At 39.8% G+C, this 20822-nt stretch overlaps 1 protein-coding gene across 7 annotated transcripts in view; it reads left to right on the top strand.

The window, feature by feature from the left end:
* The window catches only part of HTR7 (5-hydroxytryptamine receptor 7), a 123287-nt gene that overhangs the window by 84192 nt on the left and 18273 nt on the right, over nucleotides 1-20822 (top strand). For 2 of the 7 annotated variants that reach the window (XM_089897908.1, XM_089897909.1), the window contains exon 3: nucleotides 6894-7661. In XM_089897908.1, the coding sequence (XP_089754034.1) occupies nucleotides 6894-6936 (43 nt within the window). In that variant the 3' untranslated portion in view covers nucleotides 6937-7661. Of the gene's footprint in view, nucleotides 1-694; nucleotides 824-6174; nucleotides 7662-9047; nucleotides 9185-20822 lie in introns of those variants that run through there. The other 5 variants (XR_016388116.1, XM_089897907.1, XR_016388115.1 and 2 more) reach the window with 5 other exon arrangements.

Raw genomic sequence — 20822 nt, 5'->3', positions numbered from 1 at the left:
ACTAGTAGCTTTCCAAGAAGCAATTACAGTGGGCATTGGGATCCAGAAAAGGACCACAAAGGGCCAGTGGTGATAAGGAAATGGGTTTTACATGTAACACACATATGACTGAATTTGGCACTGTAAAGAAGGAAGGAGACAATATAGCAAAGTTGGCAGGTCCAGTGAAGACCTTGTTTTAAATTTGAGGTAGAGGAGACATCTTCATGTTTGAAAGCTGAGGGGAAGAAACTGGATTGAGGAAATAGAAGGTGCTGGTGAGAGAGAGATTAGATCAGTGTTGGATGTGAGAGAAGAGTTATCCCTCTTCACTGAACATGGTTCTCTGGAATAGACCAGAGAACCATGGATGGTGGTAGCTTAGAGGGACCTCCTCAGTCATCTTGCCCAATCCCTTCATTTGACAGAAGAGGTAACTGAGTCCTGGCAAGTGAGATATCCCACAGTGATTAGCGTTACCACTGGGTCTAGATCCCACATCATGTGAGTCTTGCCTCTATATACTCTCCATATACTAGCCTTATTTGTGATCAAGATGGCCAGGGAGACCTCTGTGCTCTCAGCTGTCTCAGGGGAACAGGGTCCCAAGGTGCCCTCATGGATTACAGTAGACTCTAGGGGCTCCCAACCTAGGATACACCCCAAATGACTGAAAACCTCAAGGAACTCAGCTTGTTCTCTAACTCATCACCAGGATGAAGGAGGCAGAAACATCTCCTTAATATGGATAAGGGAAACCAGAGATCATCATTTCCTGTCCTAGGAACTCAAAGTTGTAAGACTACAGATATGCTAATTCTTGAGCTGTGAAATAGCTTCACAGGTATTTATTTTTACTTCTATTATATACACTCTTTGGTACACATGAAATTGTTCGCAGTAAAAAATTAGAGTTTTTTTTTTTAAGAAAGAATACAATCTTAGGTTTCAGAATATATGCAATGAGCAACCTATATCCCCAGGGATCTTTCCAGGCCTATAAGATTCTTACTGAATTGACCACTAGTGTTTGTTCACCAGGACCAGATTCTAAATTCCTTCAGGGAAGGAGCTACGTCTTAGTCAAATTCCTGTTTGCAGAATCTAGTACAGTGCCTGACACTGTACTAGATAATAAAAGTAATAATTTCTAACAATTATTGAACACCTACTACATGCTGTCATGGTGTACATCGTTCTACCTGTAAAGTAGGTGCTTCTGGCATCCCCAATTTTCAGAAGAATAACTGAGGCTCAGGAACGTAAAGTAACTTACCTCAGATCACATAGCCCCTAAGTGGTGGGTATGGTATGAATCACTCCAATGCATGTGCTCTTAGCTATTATGCAACACTACTTGTCAAATGACTTGAGTCTGTAGGAGTGCAGAGCTATTGAATGTTTTGAGCTGGGGATTTTAGCCATCAGCTCTCTAAGAAGACATTTAGAAAAAACTTGTTAATAGAAGTAAGTTAAGTTTATTAGACTTACTGTAGCTTTAGGAGGACACCTCCTTGACAGAGACTTGATAGCTTCTCAGATGGAGGGAATAAGCAAAGGATATTGGTAGAGTTTTAGAGCTTGGGCTGGGTCATGTTAAGGTAGGGAGCTAGTAAGGACTGGGCAGGGATTATGACATGATAGCTTTGGATTGGTGGGTGTAACTAAGTGAGGGCCTTTTTTTTTTTTTTTTAACTTTTTATTTTATATTGGAGTATAGCCGATTAACAATGCTGTGATAGTTTCGGGTGCACAGCAAAGGGACTCAGCCATACATATACATGTATCCATTCTCACCCCAAACTCCCCTCCCATCCAGGCACCTCGATGCCAGTATTAATGAGCAAACTATCAGTAAGTCTTGTTTGAGTAAGCTTGTTTAGTTGGTGCACAGTCTTATCTTTTGGAAACAACTATTTCCTGGAACAAGTACTGGGTGATTTTGCCTGGCCCCAGAGTTGTTTAGCACAGGAGCTGAAAAGCATGTTGGTTTCAGTTCCCAGGGGTAACATGCTGAAAGGTGCGTTTGAAGAGAGTCTCCCTGGCAGCAGTGGGAAGGGCGGATAAAATAGAAAGACTGGTGGCCGGGGGTCCAGTTAAGTAGCCAGTATAGAAACTAGGAGAGAACCATTGAAATCCTGAACTAGGAAACACCACTCTGTTAGTTTTCTTCCTATACAGTCAAAGAACTTGAGAATAATTTTATTGATTATTTAAGCTAATAATTCACACATAATTCAGATAGTTTACAAAATGCTAATTTTCAAATGTCACACAAGCAGGCTTTCCAGTTTGAAATAATAGTCACCCACATATATTGATGATTCACTCTCACGTATTACGCTGAGCACTCCATGTGAATTATGTCACTTAATCCTTATGACTTTATGAGAGGTGGGTTCCTTCATCTCCGTTCTGTTGGGGAGGTCAAATAATTTTTTCAGCCATCCATGTGGAGCTGGATCTGAGCACAGGACGTCTGTGTTTAAATGTACTTTTAACTTCCACAATACTATGACTTTTATGAAAGTAAATCAGCCAACATAACATCCAAGGATATTTGCCTCTGTGTCTTTAGCTAATGCGGAGTCTTGGGTATTACTTTCCTGTCAATCTAAGACAGGGCTCAGCAAACTTTTACTGTGAAGGGCCAGATGGTAAATATTTTAGGCTTTGCTAGCCATACGGTCTCCACTGAAACTACTTATTTCTGGCTTTGTAGTGAGCAAGCAGTCCCAGACACAAGTAACCAAATGAGTATGGTGGTGTACCAATAAAACTTTATTTACAAAAACAAGTAGCCAGCTGGGTTTGGCCCACGGGTCATAGTTTGCTCTCCCCCGGCCTCAGAAAATGACTGTGCTCTCATTACATCTCTCTGTTTGAATTTATAATTATTGATCTTATTTATAATTATGGAATGTTAAAATCATTTGGGATGAATGGCCTAACTATTTATTAAGTCTAGGAAGTTTCTAATTAGAGAGTTGGAATAGCTGCTATTTAAAAAATTCTATACCAGGCTGCTTTCTTTTCAGTTCCAATGTGGGAGGACTCCTTTTTAAATTCTTGTTTATAACCGTGTCAGGCGTTGAGGAGGGTACAGAAAACACATGATGTCTTTGCCGCCTTGTGCCTGTGTCTCTGCTGCACAGACTGTACATAAACGCGCACATGCTTATTCACTCTTTTTGTGTTGAGAGCACAGGAAAAGTGGAGACAGGAAAAGCTATAGGATTCAAAAGAGAGGAAAGTAACTCAGTGATTCCCCTAACTGATCAGAGAAGACTTCCGGAAGGATATGGGCTCGAGTACATCTATGAAAGTTAAAGCATTTATAACTAGAGGAGACTAGAGATGGCATTCCACATGAAGGAGACATTTGCTATAGAGGCGTCAGTGTGGGACCTTACGCAAAGGACAGGCTGCCCAAAGCTAAGCATTGTTGTAGGGGAGATTTAGAGATCATAACGGAAAGGTCGAATAAATTAAATTATGAAGGATCTTCCATTCCAGCCCCAGAAATTTGGGATTTTTAGTGTAGATAAGTGGTTCTCAACCTGGGGTGATTTTGCCCCCAGGGGACATTTGACAAAGTCTGGAGACATTTTGGTTGTCACAACTGGGGGAGGGGAAGACCTCCTGGCATCTGGTGGGTAGAGGCTGAGGACGTTCCTAAACATCCCGGCTTACACAGGCAGCCCCCAGACCAAAGAATCACCCAGCCCCATACGTCCATAGTGCTAAGGTTGAGAAACCCTAGTGTGGGCGGAAGGAAGCCATCAACTGAATCTCTGCAAGTAGGAAAATGGAATCACCAAAGCCATGGAGACTGATTTAGTGGCATCATGTGGAATGAATTAGAAGCTAGAGGCTGGAAGTAAGGCATCTCTTCATTGGCTTGTTTTCTCCAGAAACATTTGAGGGCTTCTTGTGTACAAGGCGTGGCGCCAGGAATGTCTGGGATATAAGGATGAATAAGTGACAATCCTTGCCTCTGGAAGCTCACAGTCCAGTGGGCTGGGTGGCTGTAGATGTGGTGGTGGCTGGTAAAAGACTAGTAACCAGAACTCCCACCATGGTCCATGCTCTGCACAGCTGCATTCAGGTAAACACCAGCTGGATAACCCCAAGCAATCCTAATTCTACTGGAGTCTCTGGAAGAATAATGTGGCATCCAGTCCATAGCTCACAGCAAACCTTAGAACCCTTTGTCCCCCCCACCCTATCTCTCTAGCGCTCACACTTCTTGGCCAACCTAGAGACTCCGGGCTGCCCCCTCCAATCTCTCTAGCTCTTTTCTTCCCCTCTGGCTGCTTGGGTTCTAGTCTCTTTTACTTTTGTCCCTAATTCCACCTTCTTGGCTCTATTTTTTCTCCGATATAATAGTTTTCCTCTTTTCCTGTAAAAACAGTCTACTGGATTGTGTATTGCTACTTCCAAATATTTCCCCATTTTCTTGATCAACATAGTGAGAGGCTCAGGAGTCTGGCAGGCACTCAGGAGTCTTCCTTGGGTAGGGAGTGAATAGAGGGAAAAGGCTATAAATACTTCACTGGTAATTGTAATTCACTAGTCTAAATTACAGTCTTGGTCACCTTTTCACAAGTATTCAAATACTGGTAATATAAAACCAAATGTGATAATGTGATAGAAGCAGGGATTTAAAAAAAAAATTGATGGCTTTATTTATGGATTTGCTTTGAATCACCATAAATGGCTTTTAAGTGTCACATTTAGATGACTTTTGTTCTTTGACACCATTACTGTGAACAATATTGAATAGCAGTTTCTAAAATACTTCCATATAAAAGAATTTCATGAAATTGTTTTGAAGTAGCTCTGCCTTCCCTTCTCCCTTCTTTTCGTCAATGAGCCTCTTATAATCCCTGTCAATTGCAGTTCTAGTGGAATAACCTTGAGTTCCTGCCATGAATTCTGTCAGTATGCTGCTCCCTGGTTTGTACTGAAGCTTTGGAGTTCAGGGTGATTCTACCTTTTCTTTACAGAAACCAGTGATTTAAAAAAAAAAGATGAAACGGGTCCCAGTGGAAATTAGGAAGAAGCATCAAGCACCTGGTTATCTGTGGTGGGATGTTGTCTTAAAGACAGAAACAAACAAAAATTTGGCTGTTTCATAGATTTTCTTTCCCCAGAGTGGTATTTTCCTCATCATTAACTAGCTGGAATTCAGCTCTTTATTTTTATTAAATCATCAATTAGTACTAATAATAGCTTGTTCACATCATGCTTTGTAGTTGCCTACATTTTAACTTCGCAGCCTCTTTAAAGTAGGAAATGCATGCAATTGACCTCTCTTGCTTTTTCTAATATTTTTGTTTGTTTGTTTTCTTAGTAGACAGTAAATACACATAGCACAAAATAAAATGAAGCAGTACAAACATACCTACGAGAAAAATAAGCCTCGGGGGCATGTCTTAGAAAGAAAATATCCATGGTGGAAATCATGAAGGAGGTGATATTTGGGGTGGGTCTTAAATAAAGAGTAGGATTAAGGGATGGCAGGGGTGGAGGAGGGTTTGGGACTACTCAAAGCAGAGGGGACAGTATGGACAGAGGGACACAGAAATGGATGGAGGTACATAAAGAACCTGGGGTATGTCTTCAGCAGGACCTGGAAACTGAGTAAATTGGGGTCAGCTTGGAGGGCAGGTAGGCAAAGTGGGTGTGGGGAGAGAGGAAGGTTTTTGAGCTGGAGTGAGACAAGGTATGCAGTGTAAATAGGGGTTCACAGCAGGAGAAAGGATTGGAGACCAATGTAAAAGTGAGGTCTCCTGTCAGGAGGGCCTGCACGAGGAGGGTGGCATTGAGACTAGAAAAGAGGCCAAGGATGTCTGGACATTTGGAAGTTGACTAGCAGATGGGTGGTGAGGAAAGGGGGACTTCAGAGATGGTGCTGGAGTCGGGAGAGATTCAGTAAAGTTCACGAGCCGTTGTGAGCTGCAGAGGAAGTGCAGTCTCCTCTATGGGACAAGAGGCAGAGGCCCTAGGCTAAGAATAAGTGTGGAGCCCCACTGGGGACACAGCCTTTTCCCAGTGCCTGCGCCTACATACCCAGCAGCCTGGAGCCACGGGTCTGAGCTGAAGCGCGGTGCTTCTCCTCAGGCACCATCACGTGGGGTAAGGCACAAAGCGAGAGATGGTGTCTTATGGAGAAACTGATCCTGTCACCAGGGAAACCCATCCGACAAGTCTTGACAGCCAAGTGAGAGGGGCACTTTCAATGGGATGGGAAGGCAGAGGCCCTGGACCCTCTAAGACCTGGCTCTCATGCACGTGGATATAGTTCGGTAAGTTGAGTCCTGTGATCGTACAGAGGTAGGAGAGTGTGTATCTAAAGGGACTGTGGCTCTACACTAAGGAGAAAGAGACTTCCTCAGCTGTTGGCCAAAACTTCTCCATGACTCATGGCACTTCTGTGAAGCTAGGAGGAAGGAAGTCAGGGAGGTGGGGTTTCCCAGTCTCTGCACACAGGGTTTACTATAGCGCACCCTCCTAGGTTTGACGGGGAGAATACTCGCACTGTAGTCAACATTATTATTTTCAAGTATGGCAAGTGCAGCAGTATTTTGCAAGGATTATTGAGAGTAGAGCCATTTTGGGCTAAAGCTATATTATAAAAGTGAATTTCTAAAGGGTTATCTGGAGCTGATTTGCAAATATATTAAGGCCCTGGCAACTTATAGAAGCTATGAAATGTATGAAAAGAGCCATAGCACTTTTTCTTTCCCCTTAGATGCTCATAACCCCTTAGAAACCACAAATAATTCAAATTACTGAATGCAGTAAAAATTAAATCCACCCACCACAAAATGAAAACTCACATTTACAGTTCTGCTAAATCATTTTCTTGCCTCCTTTCTCTCTCTCTCTCTCTCTCTTTCTCTTTATAGACAAAACTCTGACTACTGTAGAAAAAAAAGTCATGATTCATGATCAAAAGCAGAATAATGGAGATGAAATAAACAAGGCAAGACAGAGGTGGAAACAGAACGAAATCATTTGCTGAGACTTCGGAATGGAATGAGGCTTCTGTCCTTTCTTGGGATGGCTAAAATGTGACCAGCAAAGTATACCTGCTGTTCAAAGTATATTATGAGGGGGATGGCGACCTCTCCTTTTTTTCCTGTGGATCACTGCTATTGTGTGCAGATGAAAACAGCCCAATCAGCTCAGCAGTAAGCACACGCACAGAACTGAGTGCCAGAAAGGAAACAGTTTCTGGTGCTTTGCTTCTGTCCAAGTCCGTGCAAGTGAAGAAAGTTCCCATGCACGCTTCCCATGCTTCTGAGTCTAGGCCTTGTGGTGAATATTCAGGAATCATGTATGAGACAGATGTATTTTTGTTTTTGTTTTTGTTTTTGAGACAGATGTATTTTGTTGTGGGACAGAAGGGTGTTTTCCCCAGCAAACTGCGGTAAGCATAGTGATGAATACGTTGCATGTCCACGTTAGAAAACAGAACCCCGTCATCAGCTACTACAAATGATCTCCCAGAACAGTGTCTGTTCAGCTTCTGTCAAACAGTTTGGCTTTTTTGCAGGGTCCCTGTGACGTCCCCACCAGTGTACTTTCTTTGTTAACTCGCTTCTCTCATTATGGTGTTAACTCAGGAACATCTCAGGATGGAGAGAGTAGTAAATAAAACCTGGATAAAGCTTTTTCTCGCACTTGCTCTTCTTCTGGGGGATCCTGAGAGGTGAGGGCAATTCCTCCTGTGAGGAGTTTTCCCTGGATGAAGAGCGGGGGCTACCTCACCACACCATATAGTAACATGATTGTTGGCACAGAACTTGTGACTGTTGTTTACACCTGGGCGCAGTGGGCCCACAGCCTGGTCCCTAACTGTGAGGATTGGGGGAGGAAGTATGGGAATAATGGGGTTTCCATGGAAGACTGTGACGCTTCTGGAGATGGAACATCCACATGTTAATTCTCATTGAGCAGCGTTTTATTAAACTGTGTGCATCGGAGGTCACCTGGGCCAGTGTTAGGAGCCTTCCAGAGTACCATTCTGTTCCTTCTGGAGGATTGGTTTTTGTGTTCTCTGTATCTTAAATCAAATGTGCGCCTGGGCAATTCTGTTCTTCTCCTCTCCCTCTCCCCGAAGTGGTAGACATTCAGGGCAGGTCAGGAAACAGAAAAGATCCCTTTGTAGATAGTGTATATTTTTTAAATGGTTCTGTGTAATATGTATGAGCTAGGGAGACAGAAAGACAGTAGATCAGAGAAGAGTACCTCTAAGGGGACAAAATGAATACCAACCTTCATGTGACAAAAGAGAACTGAAAGAGAATATTATTTTCCTATAATATATATAGCTGTTCTCTCACAGGATAATGTGGAGTTCCAACGTGGATGGTGGATTTCTTCCAACTTTCACTGACATTGCTTCTTACAACACACGGGGAAGGGTCTGCCTTTCTGAAAGGGGAGGTGGGCACTGTCCTTTCCAACAAAGCTTGTACAAATTCCTGAACCGCAGATTTGCTAAAGTAACTGTAAATAATTATATTCATAATTTAAATGATTATTTCTCGTCAGATAAATGTTGTTAAATTTGAAAATGTTTTATTACATTACATCAAATAAAGTTTATTTGTAGCTGTAATAAAGCAACTTAAATGACTTTTAATTGAAGGTCTGATGTTATAAATGTCGCTCTACATGGAATAACAGAAGGGCAAACTTTATATATCTGCTACAATCCTAACAGGTAGTTAAGACAGTTCTGTAATTAATTGCATCCATTTTGTAACTTTTAAAAAAAAATAGTGACTCCTTGATTTGATTAATGAGCATTTATTGGGTTCCTGCTACATTCAGCACTGTGGACATCGAGGGAACCAGAATGGGTAAAGTAAGTCCTTCCTTTTGAGGAATTTGCCATCAGAAGGCAGACATTTCTCAGCTTGTCACCATATAGTATAGTAAGTGCTGTAGCGGTTTGTAGGGAACGACATGTTTCCTTCCTGTAGTTTAAGACAGGACATTATGGTTAATTGGGTTGATGCAGGTTTTCATATGTGTTTAATTTTTTTTATTAGGACCTTAGATTTTCATATTGGCTCTTTATCCTGCCTGACTTGAACGCCTGATCCTTGAACTCTGCTTCATTCTGGCTACAGAGGCTGGACATTGGACACTGTGCTTTCCATGTATGGCAGCCAAAGGAAAGGAAAAGGTAGAAATTGAGAGAGAATGAGAAAAAATGTCAAACAATTTATACTATTTCACCTATGATATAATTTGTGCCAAAGGTACAGCTTTTGTTTTAACTAAGAATTGGGAAGATCACTGAGGTAAACATTTTACATATATTTTTGGACTGTTCAGCAAGAATGACTGTTCTAATCTCTCTTCTCGCTCTAGGATATCAGCTATCATCTTTTGGTAAGACTGAATGTTGGGAAAGGATTACTGAGCAGTAATGTACTTGTAAGAGATAACATAGGGACTGTTGCCTTAGTTTGATTCTGTAAATATAAAACAAGAGGCACTCATAGAGCCTAGGTTTTCTGGAAATTGTTTCATAAATTCTTAAAGCGTTTACCATGGTGTTATGTGCTTGAGATGCCTGTAAGTGGTTTTATTTTTTTCTGTTTTTCTTTTTTGTTTCTTTTTTGAATTTTTGAATTATATTTTATTTATTTTTTTATACAGCAGGTTCTTATTAGTTATCCATTTTATTTATATATTAGTGTATATATGTCAATTCCAATCTCCCAGTTCATCACACCACCACCCCTACCCCCCCACCGCTTTCCCCCCTTGGTGTCCATATGTTTGCTCTCTACATCTGTGTCTCAATTAGTGCCCTGCAAACCGGTTCATCTATGCCATTTTTCTAGGTTCCACATATATGCGTTAATATACGATATTTATTTTTCTCTTTCTGACTTACTTCACTCTGTACGACAGTCTAGATTCATCCACGTCTCTACAAATGACCCAATTTCATTCCTTTTTATCTCTGAGTAATATTCCACTGTATATATGTACCACATCTTCTTTATCCATTCATCAGTCAATGGGCATTTAGGTTGCTTCCATGACCTGGCTATTGTAAATAGTGCTGCAGTGAACATTGGGATGCATGTGTCTTTTTCAATTATGGTTTTCTCTGGGTATATGCCCAGTAGTGGGATTGCTCGGTCATATGGTAACTCTATTTTTAGTTTAAGGAACCTCCATACTGTTCTCCATAGTGGCTGTATCAATTTACATTCCCACCAAGAGTGCAGGAGGGTTCCCTTTTCTCCACACCCTCTCCAGCATTTGTTGTTTGTAGATTTTCTGATGATGCCCATTCTGACTGGTGTGAGGTGATACCTCATTGTAGTTTTGATTTGCATTTCTCTAATAATTAGTGATGTGGAGCAGCTTTTCATGTACTTCTTGGCCATCTGTATGTCTTCTTTGGAGAAATGTCTATTTAGGTCTTCCACCCATTTTTGGATTAGGTTATTCATTTTTTTAAATATTGAGCTGCATGAGCTGTTTATATATTTTGGAGATTAATCCTTTGTCCATTGATTCGTTTGCAAATATTTTCTCCCATTCTGAGGGTTGTCTTTTTGTCTTGTTTGTAGTTTCCTTTGCTTTGCAAAAGCTTTTAAGTTTCATTAGGTCCCATTTGTTTATTTTTGTTTTTCTTTCCATTACTCTAGGAGGTGGATCAAAAAGATCTTGCTGTGGTTTATGTCAAAGAGTGTTCTTCCTATGTTTTCCTCTAAGAATTTTATAGTGTCTGATCTTACATTTAGGTCTTTAATCCATTTTGAGTTTATTTTTGTGTATGGTGTTAGGGAGTGTTCTAATTTCATTCTTTTACACGTAGCTGTCTAGTTTTCCCAGCACCACTTGTTGAAGAGACTGTCTTTTCTCCATTGTATATCCTTGCCTCCTTTGTCATAGATTAGTGGACCATAGGTGCGTGGGTTTAACGCTGGACTTTCTATCCTCTTCTGTTGACCTATATTTCTGTTTTTGTGCCAGTACCATATTGTTTTGATGACTGTAGCTTTGTAGTAGTATAGTCTGAAGTCTGGGAGCCTGATTCCTCCAGCTCCATTTTTCTTTCTCAAGATTGCTTTGGCTATTCGGGGTCTTTTGTGTTTCCATACAAATTGTGAAACTTTTTGTTCTAGTTCTGTGAAAAATGCCAGTGATAGTTTGATAGGGATTGCATTGAATCTGTAGGTTGTTTTGGGTAGTATAGTCATTTTCACAATATTGATTCTTCCAATCCAAGAACATGGTATATCTCTCCATCTGTTTGTATCATCTTTAATTTCTTTCATCAGTGTCTTATAGTTTTCTGTATACAGGTCTTTTGTCTCCCTAGGTAGGTTTATTCCTAGGTATTTTATTATTTTTGTTGCAATGGTAAATGGGAGTGTTTCCTCTCTTTCAGATTTTTCATCATTAGTGTATAGGAATGCAAGGAATTTCTGTGCATTAATTTTGTATCCTTCAACTTTACCAAATTCATTGATTAGCTCTAGTAGTTTTCTGGTGGCATCTTTAGGATTCTCTATATATAGTATCATGTCATCTGCAAACAGTGACAGTTTTACTTCTTCTTTTCCAATTTGTATTCCTTTTATTTCTTTTTCTTCTCTGATTGCTGGGGCTAGGACTTCCAAAACTATGTTGAATAATAGGGGTGGACATCCTTGTCTTGTTCCTGATCTTTGAGGAAATGCTTTCCGTTTTTCACCATTGAGAATGATGTTTGCTGTTGGTTTGTCATATATGGCCTTTATTATGTTGAGGTAGTTTCCCTCTTTGCCCACTTTCTGGAGAGTTTTTATCATAAATGGGTGTTGAATTTTGTCAAAAGCTTTTTCTGCATCTGTTGAGATGATCATATGGTTTTTCTTCTTCAGTTTGTTAATATGGTATATCACATTGATTTGCGTATATTGAAGAATCCTTGCATCCCTGGAAGAAATCCCACTTGATCATGGTATATAATGCTTTTAATGCGTTGTTGGATTCTGTTTGCTAGTATTTTCTTGAGCATTTTTGCATCTATATTCATCAGTGATATTGGTCTGTAATTTTCCTTTTTTGTAGTATCTTTGTCTGATTTTGGTATCAGGGTGATGGTGGCCTCATAGAATGAGTTTGGTAGTGTTCCTTCCTCTGCAGTTTTTTGAAGAGTTTGAGAAGAATGGGAGCTAGCTCTTCTCTAAATGATTTATAGAATTCACCTATGAAACCATCTGGTCCTCGACTTTTGTTTGTTGGAAGATTTTTAATCACAATTTCAATTTTCAGTGCTTGTGATTGGTCTGTTTATATTTTCTATTTCTTCCTGGTTCAGTCTCAGAAGGTTGTGTTTTCTAAGAATTTGTCCATTTCTTCCAGATTGTCCATTTTATTGGCATAGTTACTTGTAGTAATCTCTTAGGATGCTTTATATTTCTGTGGTGTCTCTCATAACTTCTTTTTCATTTCTAATTTTATTGATTTGAGTCCTCACCCTCTTTTTCTTGATGAGTCTTGTAAATTGTTTATCAATTTTGTTTTTCTTCTCAAAGAACCAGCTTTAAGTTTTATTGATCTTTGCTATTGTTTTCTTTGTTTCTATTGCATTTATTTCTGCTCTGATATTTATGATTTCTTTCCTTCTGCTAGCTTTGGGTTTTGTTTGTTCTTCTTTCTCTAGTTCCTTTTGGTGTAAGGTTAGATTGTTTATTTGAGAGTTTTCTTGTTTCTTGAGGTAGGCTTGTATGGCTATAAACTTCCCTCTTAGATCTGCTTTTGCTGCGTCCCATAGGTTTTGGATCGTCATGTTTTCATTGTCATTTGTCTCTAGGTATCTTTTGATTTCCCTTTCATTTCTTCATTGATTTCTTGGTTATTTAGTAACATGTTGCCTAGCCTCCGTGTGTTTGTGTTTTTACATTTTTTTCCCTGTAACTGATTTCTAATCTCATAGCATTGTGGTCAGAAAAGATGCTTGATATGATTTCGATTTTCTTAAATTTACTGAGGCTCGATTTGTGACCCAAGATGTGATCTATCCTGGAGAATGTTCCATGCGCACTTGAGAAGAAAGTGTAATCTGCTGTTTTTGGATGGAATGTCCTATAAATATCAATTAAATCTATCTGGTCTATTGTGTCATTTAAAGCTTCTCTTTCATTATTTATTTTCACTTTGGATGATCTGTCCATTGGTGTAGGTGAGGTGTTAAAAGTCCCCCACTATTATTGTGTTACTGTCGATTTCCTCTTTTAGAGCTGTTAGCAGTTGCCTTATGTATTGAGGTGCTCCTTTGTTGGGTGCATATATATTTATAATTGTTATATCTTCTTCTTGGATCGATCCCTTGATCATTGTGTAGTGTCCTTCCTTGTCTCTTGTAACATACTTTATTTTAAAGTCTATTTTATCTTATATGAGTATTGCTACTCCAGCTTTCTTTTGATTTTCATTTGCATGGAATATATTTTTCCATCCCCTCACTTTCAGTATGTATGTGTCCCTAGGTCTGAAGTGGGTCTCTTGTAGACAGCATATAGATGGGTCTTGTTTTCGTATCCATTCAGCGAGCCTGTGTCTTTTGGTTGGAGCATTTAATCCATTCACTTTTAGGTAATTATTGATATGTATGTTCCTATTACCATTTTCTTAATTGGGGTTTGTTTTTGGAGGTCCTTTTCTTCTCTTATGTTTTCCACTTAGAGAAGTTCCTTTAGCATTTGTTGTAGAGCTGGTTTGGTGGTGCTGAATTGTCTTAGCTTTTGCTTGTCTGTAAAGATTTTGATTTCTCCATCAAATCTTAATGAGATCCTTGCCGGTTAGAGTAATCTTGGTTGTAGGTCTTTCATCACTTTAAATATGTCATGCCACTCCCTTCTGGCTTGTAGAGTTTTTGCTGAGAAATAAGCTGTTAACCTTATGGGAGTTCCCTTGTATGTTATTTGTCGTTTTTCCCTTGCTGCTTTCAATAATTTTTCTTGGTCTTTAATTTTCGCCAATTTGATTACTACGTGTCTCGGTGTGTTTCTCCTTGTGTTTATCCTTCCTGGGACTCTCTTCACTTCCTGGATTGGGTGGCTATTTCCTTTCCCATGTTAGGGAAGCTTTCGACTATAATGTCTTCAAATATTTTCTTGGCTCCTTTCTCTCTCTCCTCTCCTTCTGGGTCCCCTATAATGCGAATTTTGTTGCGTTTACTGTTGTCCCAGAGGTCTCTTAGGCTGTCTTCATTTCTTTTCATTCTGTTTTCTTTATTCTGTTCCGCAGCAGTGAATTCCACCATTCTGTCGTCCAAGTCACTTATCCGTTCTTCTGCCTCAGTTATTCTGCCATTGATTCCTTCTAGTGTATTTTTCATTTCAGTTATTGTATTGTTCATCTCTGTTTGTTTGTTCTTTAATTCTTCTAGGTCCTTGTTAAATATTTCTTGCATCTTCCCTATCTTTGCCTCCATTCTTTTTCCGAGGTCCTGGATCAACTTCCCTATCATTATTCTGAATTCTTTTTCTGGGAGGTTGCCTATCTCCACTTCATTTAGTTGTTTTTCTGGGGTTTTATCTTGTTCCTCCATCTGGTACATAGCCCTTTGCCTTTTCATCTTGTCTATGTTTCTGTGAATGTGGCTGTTGTTCCACAGGCTGCAGGATTGTAGTTCTTCTTGCTTCTGCTGTCTGCCCTCTGGTGGATTAGGCTATCTAAGAGCCTTGTGCAGGTTTTCTGATGGGAGGGACTGGTGGTGGGTAGAGCTGGCTGTTGCTCTGGTAGCCAGAGCTCAGTAAAACTTTAATCCTCTTGCCTGATCATGGGTTGGGCTGGGTTCCCTCCCTTTTGGTTCCTTGACCTGAGGCGACCCAACACTGGAGGCTACCTGGGCTCTTTGTTGGGGCTAATGGCAGACTCTGGGAGGGCTCACACCAAGGAGTACTTCCCAGAACTTCTCCTGCCAGTGTCCTTGTCCTCATGATGAGACACAGCCACCCCCCGCCTCTGCAGGAGACCCTCCAACACTAGCAGATAGGTCTGGTTCAGTCTCCTATGGGGTCACTGCTCCTTTCCCTGGGTCCCGATGCACACACTGCTTTGTGTGTGCCCTCCAAGAGTGGAGTCTCTGTTTCCCCCAGTCCTTTTGAAGTCCTGCAATCAAATCCCGCTAGCCTTCAAAGTCTGATTCTCTAGGAATTCCTCCTCCTGTTGCCGGACCCCCAGGTTGGGAAGCCTGACGTGGGGCTCAGAACCTTCACTCCAGTGGGTGGACTTCTGTGGTATAAGTGTTCTCCAATTTGTGAGTCACCCACCCAGTAGTTATGGGATTTGATTTTATTGTGATTGCGCCCCTGCTACCATCTCATTGTGGATTCTCCTTTGTCTTTGGGTGTGGGATATCTTTTTTGGTGAGTTCCAGTGTCTTCCTGTCTATGATTGTTCAGCAGTTAGCTGTGAATCCGGTGCTCTTGCAAGAGGGAGTGAGAGCACATCTCTTCTACTCTGCCATCTTGAACCAATCTCTGCAAATGGCATTATCTCATTCTTTTTTATGGCTGAGTAATATTCTAGTGTGTGTGGGTGTGTATCACATCTTTATGCATTCATCTGTTGGTGCACACTTAGGTTGCTTCCATGTCTTGGCTATTTTAAATAGTGCTGCTGTGAACGTTGGGGTGGATGTATCTTTTCAAATTAGAGTTTTTGTCTTTTCCAGTTATGTGCTTAGGAGTGGGATTGGCGGATCATATAGTAGCTCTATTTTTAGTTTGGTAGCTATATTTTTACTTTCCTAAGAATCTCCATACTGTTTTCCATACTGGTTATATCAATTTACATTTCCACCAGCAGTGTAGGAGAGTTTCCTTTTCTCCACACCCTCTCCAGCATTTATTCTTTGTAGACTTTTTTTTAAATTAATGTATTTTATTTATTTATTTTTGGCTGCATTGGGTCTTCGTTGTTGCACCCGGGCTTTCTCTAGTTGCGACGAGTAGGGGCTACTCTTCGTTGTGCACTGGCTTCTCATTGAGGTGGCTTCTCTTGTTGCGGAACATGAGCTCTAGGTTTCTGGGCTTCAGCAGTTGTGGCACACAGGCTCAGTAGTTGTGGCTTGCGGGCTCTAGAGCACAGGCTCAGTAGTCGTGGCTCACGGGCTCAGTTACTCCATGGCGTGTTGGATTTTCCAGGACCAGGGCTTGAACTTGTGTCCCCTGCATTGGCAGGCGGATTCTTTTTTTTTTTTTTTTTTGCAGTACGTGGGCCTCTCACTGTTTTGGCCTCTCCCGTTGTGGAGCACAGGCTCCGGACATGCAGGCTCAGCGGCCATGGCTCACGGGCCTAGCCGCTCCACGGCATGTGGGATCTTCCCGGACTGGGGCATGAACCCGTGTCCCCTGCATTGTCAGGCAGACTCTCAACCACTGTGCCACCAGGGAAGCCCCTGCCCATTTTTTGATTGGGTTGTTTGGGGTTTTTTTTTTACATTGAGTTGTGTAAGTTGTTACTGTATTTTGGAAATTAACCCCTTGTCAGTTGCATTGTTTGCAAATACTTTCTCCCATTCTGTAGGTTGTTTTTTCTTTTTGCTGATAGTTTTCTTTGCTGTGCAAAAGGTTTTAAGTTTGAATAGGTACCATGTACTTTTTTTTGTTTTTATTTCTTTTCCTTGGGAGGCTGATCTAAGAAAGTATTGCTATGATTTATGTCCAAGAAAGTTTTGCCTATATTCTCTTCTAGGAGTTTTATGGTATCATGTATTATATTTAGGTATTTAAACCATTTTGAGTTTATTTTTGTGTATGGTGTGAGGGTGTGCACTAACTTCATTGAGTTACATGCGGCTGTCCAGCTTTCCCAATACCACTTGCTGAAGAGACAGTCTTTTCTCTATTGTATATTCTTGCCTCCTTTGTCTAAGATTGATTGACCATAGGTTTATAGGTTTCTTTCTGGGCTCTCTATTCTGTTCTGTTGAATCTATATGTCTTTTTTTTTGTGCCAATACCACACTGTTTTTTTTTTCATTTTTAAATTGGGGTATAGTTGTTATACAGTGTTGTGTTAGTTTCTGTTGTACAGTGAAATGAAGTAGAGTTCCCTGTGCTATACAGCAGGTTCTCATTAGTTATCTGTTTTATACATATTAGTGCATATATGTCAATCCCAGTCTCCCAGTTCATCCCACCCCACCCTTTCCCCCCTTGGTGTCCATACATTTGTTCTCTATATCTGTGTCTCTATTTCTGCCTTGCAAACTGGTTCCTCTGTACCATTTTTCTAGATTCCACATATATGTGTTAATATAGTATATTTGTTTTTCTCTTTCTGATTTACTTCACTCTGTATGACAGTCTCTAGGTCCATCCACGTCTTTACAAATGACCCAATTTTGTTCCTTTTTATGGCTGAGTAATATTCCATTATATATATGTACCACATCTCCTTTATCCATTTGTCTGTCGATGGGCATTTAGGTTGCTTTCATGACCTGGCTATTGTAAATAGTGCTGCAATGAACATTGGGGTGCATGGGTCTTTTTGAATTACTGTTTTCTCTAAGTATATGCCCCGTAGTACCACACTGCTTTGATTACTGTAGCTTTGTAGTATTACAAAAAAGGAAAATTAAAGGCCAATATGTTTGATGAATATAGATGTAAATATCCTCAACAAAATTTTAGCAAACCGAATCCAACAATACATAAAAAGGATCATACACCATGATCAAGTTGGATTCATTCCAGGGCAGCAAGGATGGTTCAACATATACAGATCAATCAGTGTGATACATCACATTAATAAAAAAAAGACAAAACCACATGATCATTTCAATAGATGATCAGAAAAAGATCAATAGAATAGATGCAGAAAAAGCATTTGATAAAATTCAACATCTATTCGTGACAAAAAGTCTCACCAGAGTAGGTATAGAGGGGACATATCTCAACATAATAAAAGCTATTTATGACAAACTCACAGGCAACATAATACTCAACAGTGAAAAGCTGAAAACCTTCCTGCTAAAATCTGAAACAATACAAGGATGTCCACTCTTACCACTTCTATTCAACATAGTATTGGAAGTGCTAGTGACAGCAATAAGGCAAGAAAAAGAAATCAAAGGTATCCAAATTGGAAGGGAAGAGGTAAGTTGTCATTATCTGCAGATGACATGATACTGTATAGAGAAAACCCTAAAGACTCCAGACAAAACTATTAGAAATAATAAATGAATTCTGCAAGGTAGCAGGATAAAAGATTAATATACAGAAATCTGTTGCATTTCTTTACACTAACAATGAAATATCAGAAAGAGAAAGTAAAAAACAATCTTGTTTAAAATCACTTCAAAAACAATAAAATACCTAGGAATAAACCTAAAAAAGGAGGTAAAAGACCCATGTGTTGAGAACTATAAAACATTGATAAATATTTCTTAATAGGAAGGAAGGAAAAAAAGGAGAGAGGGAAAGAGAAGGAGGAAAGCCAACGTTGACTTGGCATTCTTTTTAATTTTCAGATGAGGAAATCCAGGAGACTTGGTATAATCAAGTGACACGTGCAGTGAGTGGGCAGGAAGGAGCTGGAATTAAGCTTTCCTATGTGCAACTTAGGGCAGGCCCTCCGCTACATGGTGCTGCATCTTTAGCATGAGTTTCTCATGTCAGGAGAGTGACCTTTTCTTAATTTTCTGCACTAGTGAAGCAGTGCCATGTATGTGTTATGGTCCATATGTTGAAACTTGTTTATCTACAGCTAGCCAGATGGTCCCTAACAGCTTACAGAGAAGCCATTTGGAAACTTTCATCAAGTCAGCACATTTTGAAAGCACTGGGAGTAATGCATATTGTGATGTCATTCCTTACTCTAAGCAGAGTAAATCCAAAAAGGAAGGCCTTGTTAGTATTACACGTGAAGCATGCAGACCTTGGGATCTCATGCCCAGAGACAGAAGTTTATTTAATTGGGTCTCTCTTTCAACTTGCTTTGTCTACACTTTCTCTGGAGAAAAAAAGTAATTTCTTAACTTAAAACACTTTGCTTTTTAAGCTCCTGCTGGCTAATTACATTAAAAAAAGAAGACAAAACCAAAACCCTGCTTATACAATGCAAGCAAGAGAGATGTGATGTGATCATCAATAAAAATCTAAAAGCAAAATTTATGATGTCTAATCCAAAACAGAAAGGGAGAGAGGTTGATAACTTATCAGAAGTAGACTTAACAGGTAACAGTTATTCTGGGCATCTGGCACTTTACAAAAACCTGGGAAGGAATTAAGACATCTTGTAACTATGGCTCCCTGAATAGACACATGAAATCTTAGATTCTATTCAAACTATACAATTTGTGCTCAGAGATTATGGAACAAAAGGAAGGTAATGGACAAGAAATACTCAGGAGACAATAAAGAAATGAAAGACTAATCCATGTTTCTTCCTCTAAGAAATTCACTTATTCATCCGTTCACTCATTCAATCACATAAGTATTTATTAATATGTCAGAGGTTATCTAAACAGTAGAACTAAGTGGTAAGACAGAAATGCATTCCATTCTTGTGAAGCTAAATGTTTAGCAAGGAAGCTGAAACGTTACACAAATGATTATAATAAATTATGATGTCTACTATGATAAGGCACATGCAGGGAGTTCAAAAAGAAATGCATACTTCAATACATTTATATAAATATTTAAATCTCAGTGGAGGAGAGAAGTGGTAATTCAAAATAGCAGATGGCAAGAACTATCTAGAATTCATTTTTGTTATGTACTATATGATATTTTTGGTGCCAAATTACCTTCCTTAATTACATTTTGATTGGGTTATTATTAAAATGTTCTTTAGAGCTACACAGTCTCACAGTGGGAGAGATGGTGCAGAGCTACGAGGAGAGGCAGCAAAACGTCAGTGTAGATATAAAAGTTTGTCATGGTTAATTCACAAGTGAATAATCCACCCATAGGTAAATGAGATATACTGTATACACAGAGAATTACAGACCTAGAGGATCTCATGGCTGATCTAGTACAACCCCCTCCTGGTTAGCAAGTGAGAACATGGTAAACTAGAGCTGTTTTGTCTGAAGTTGTTTACAAAATGTGATATAGAGCAGTGCTTTGCAAACTATCTTTGGTGAAGGAATGTTTTTTAAATCTGTGACACAGCTATGCATTTAAAAATATAATAAAAATGATTATTACGAGAAAAGTGAAGTGAAAAAACCTACAAAATATAAGTTCAGTTTTTTTCCTTATTAAGTTCAATAGATGTAAAACTGCATTTCAATAAATATGGTCAGAGCAAACATCACGTGGAGGAAAAGAAATGAATCACAAAAACCGACCATCATCCACTGAGAGTGTGCAGTTACTCAATTAGGGAAAGCCTAGCACTTCCCCAGCTGAGAAATGACTGTAGCATAACCATGACATGTGCAGAACACCAAGTGTGCAAGGCACGTATGCAAGGCAGGACACAACACATGTGATGAGCGTGATATAGGGAGAGTGTACTGATGGGGCGGGTGAGGAACAGCTCACCCCTGAGAACTACCCCTGGGGTAGTAGAAGTGCAGAGAAGTTACCCATGGTCACAAATCACAGCCTTTAAGCAACTGAACTTTCCCCCGCTCTGTGTTTCTGCTCTTTAATTATCTACAATTGAATTGAATCCAGAATGCTGACCCAAAGGCACGGAAAACTGTTTAATTTTTTTGAATGATTCTGTTAACTGAATTGTTCTTAAATAAGGCAAAGAAAGAGACTGAACTTTGATAGAATGTCAGCCACAGAGTTTGAAGGCGAAGGGCTCTGATATTAGAAATGTTAATTCTAACATTAGCC

This window comes from Delphinapterus leucas, chromosome 16, assembly GCF_059928025.1.
Source record: "Delphinapterus leucas isolate spDelLeu-1000000601 "Yukka" chromosome 16, BTC_Dleu_Yukka2, whole genome shotgun sequence".
In the NCBI taxonomy this organism is placed as follows: Eukaryota; Metazoa; Chordata; class Mammalia; order Artiodactyla; family Monodontidae; genus Delphinapterus; species Delphinapterus leucas.
The sequence above is the reverse complement of the archived record's forward strand: the minus strand, read 5'-3'. Positions and strand labels throughout refer to the sequence as shown.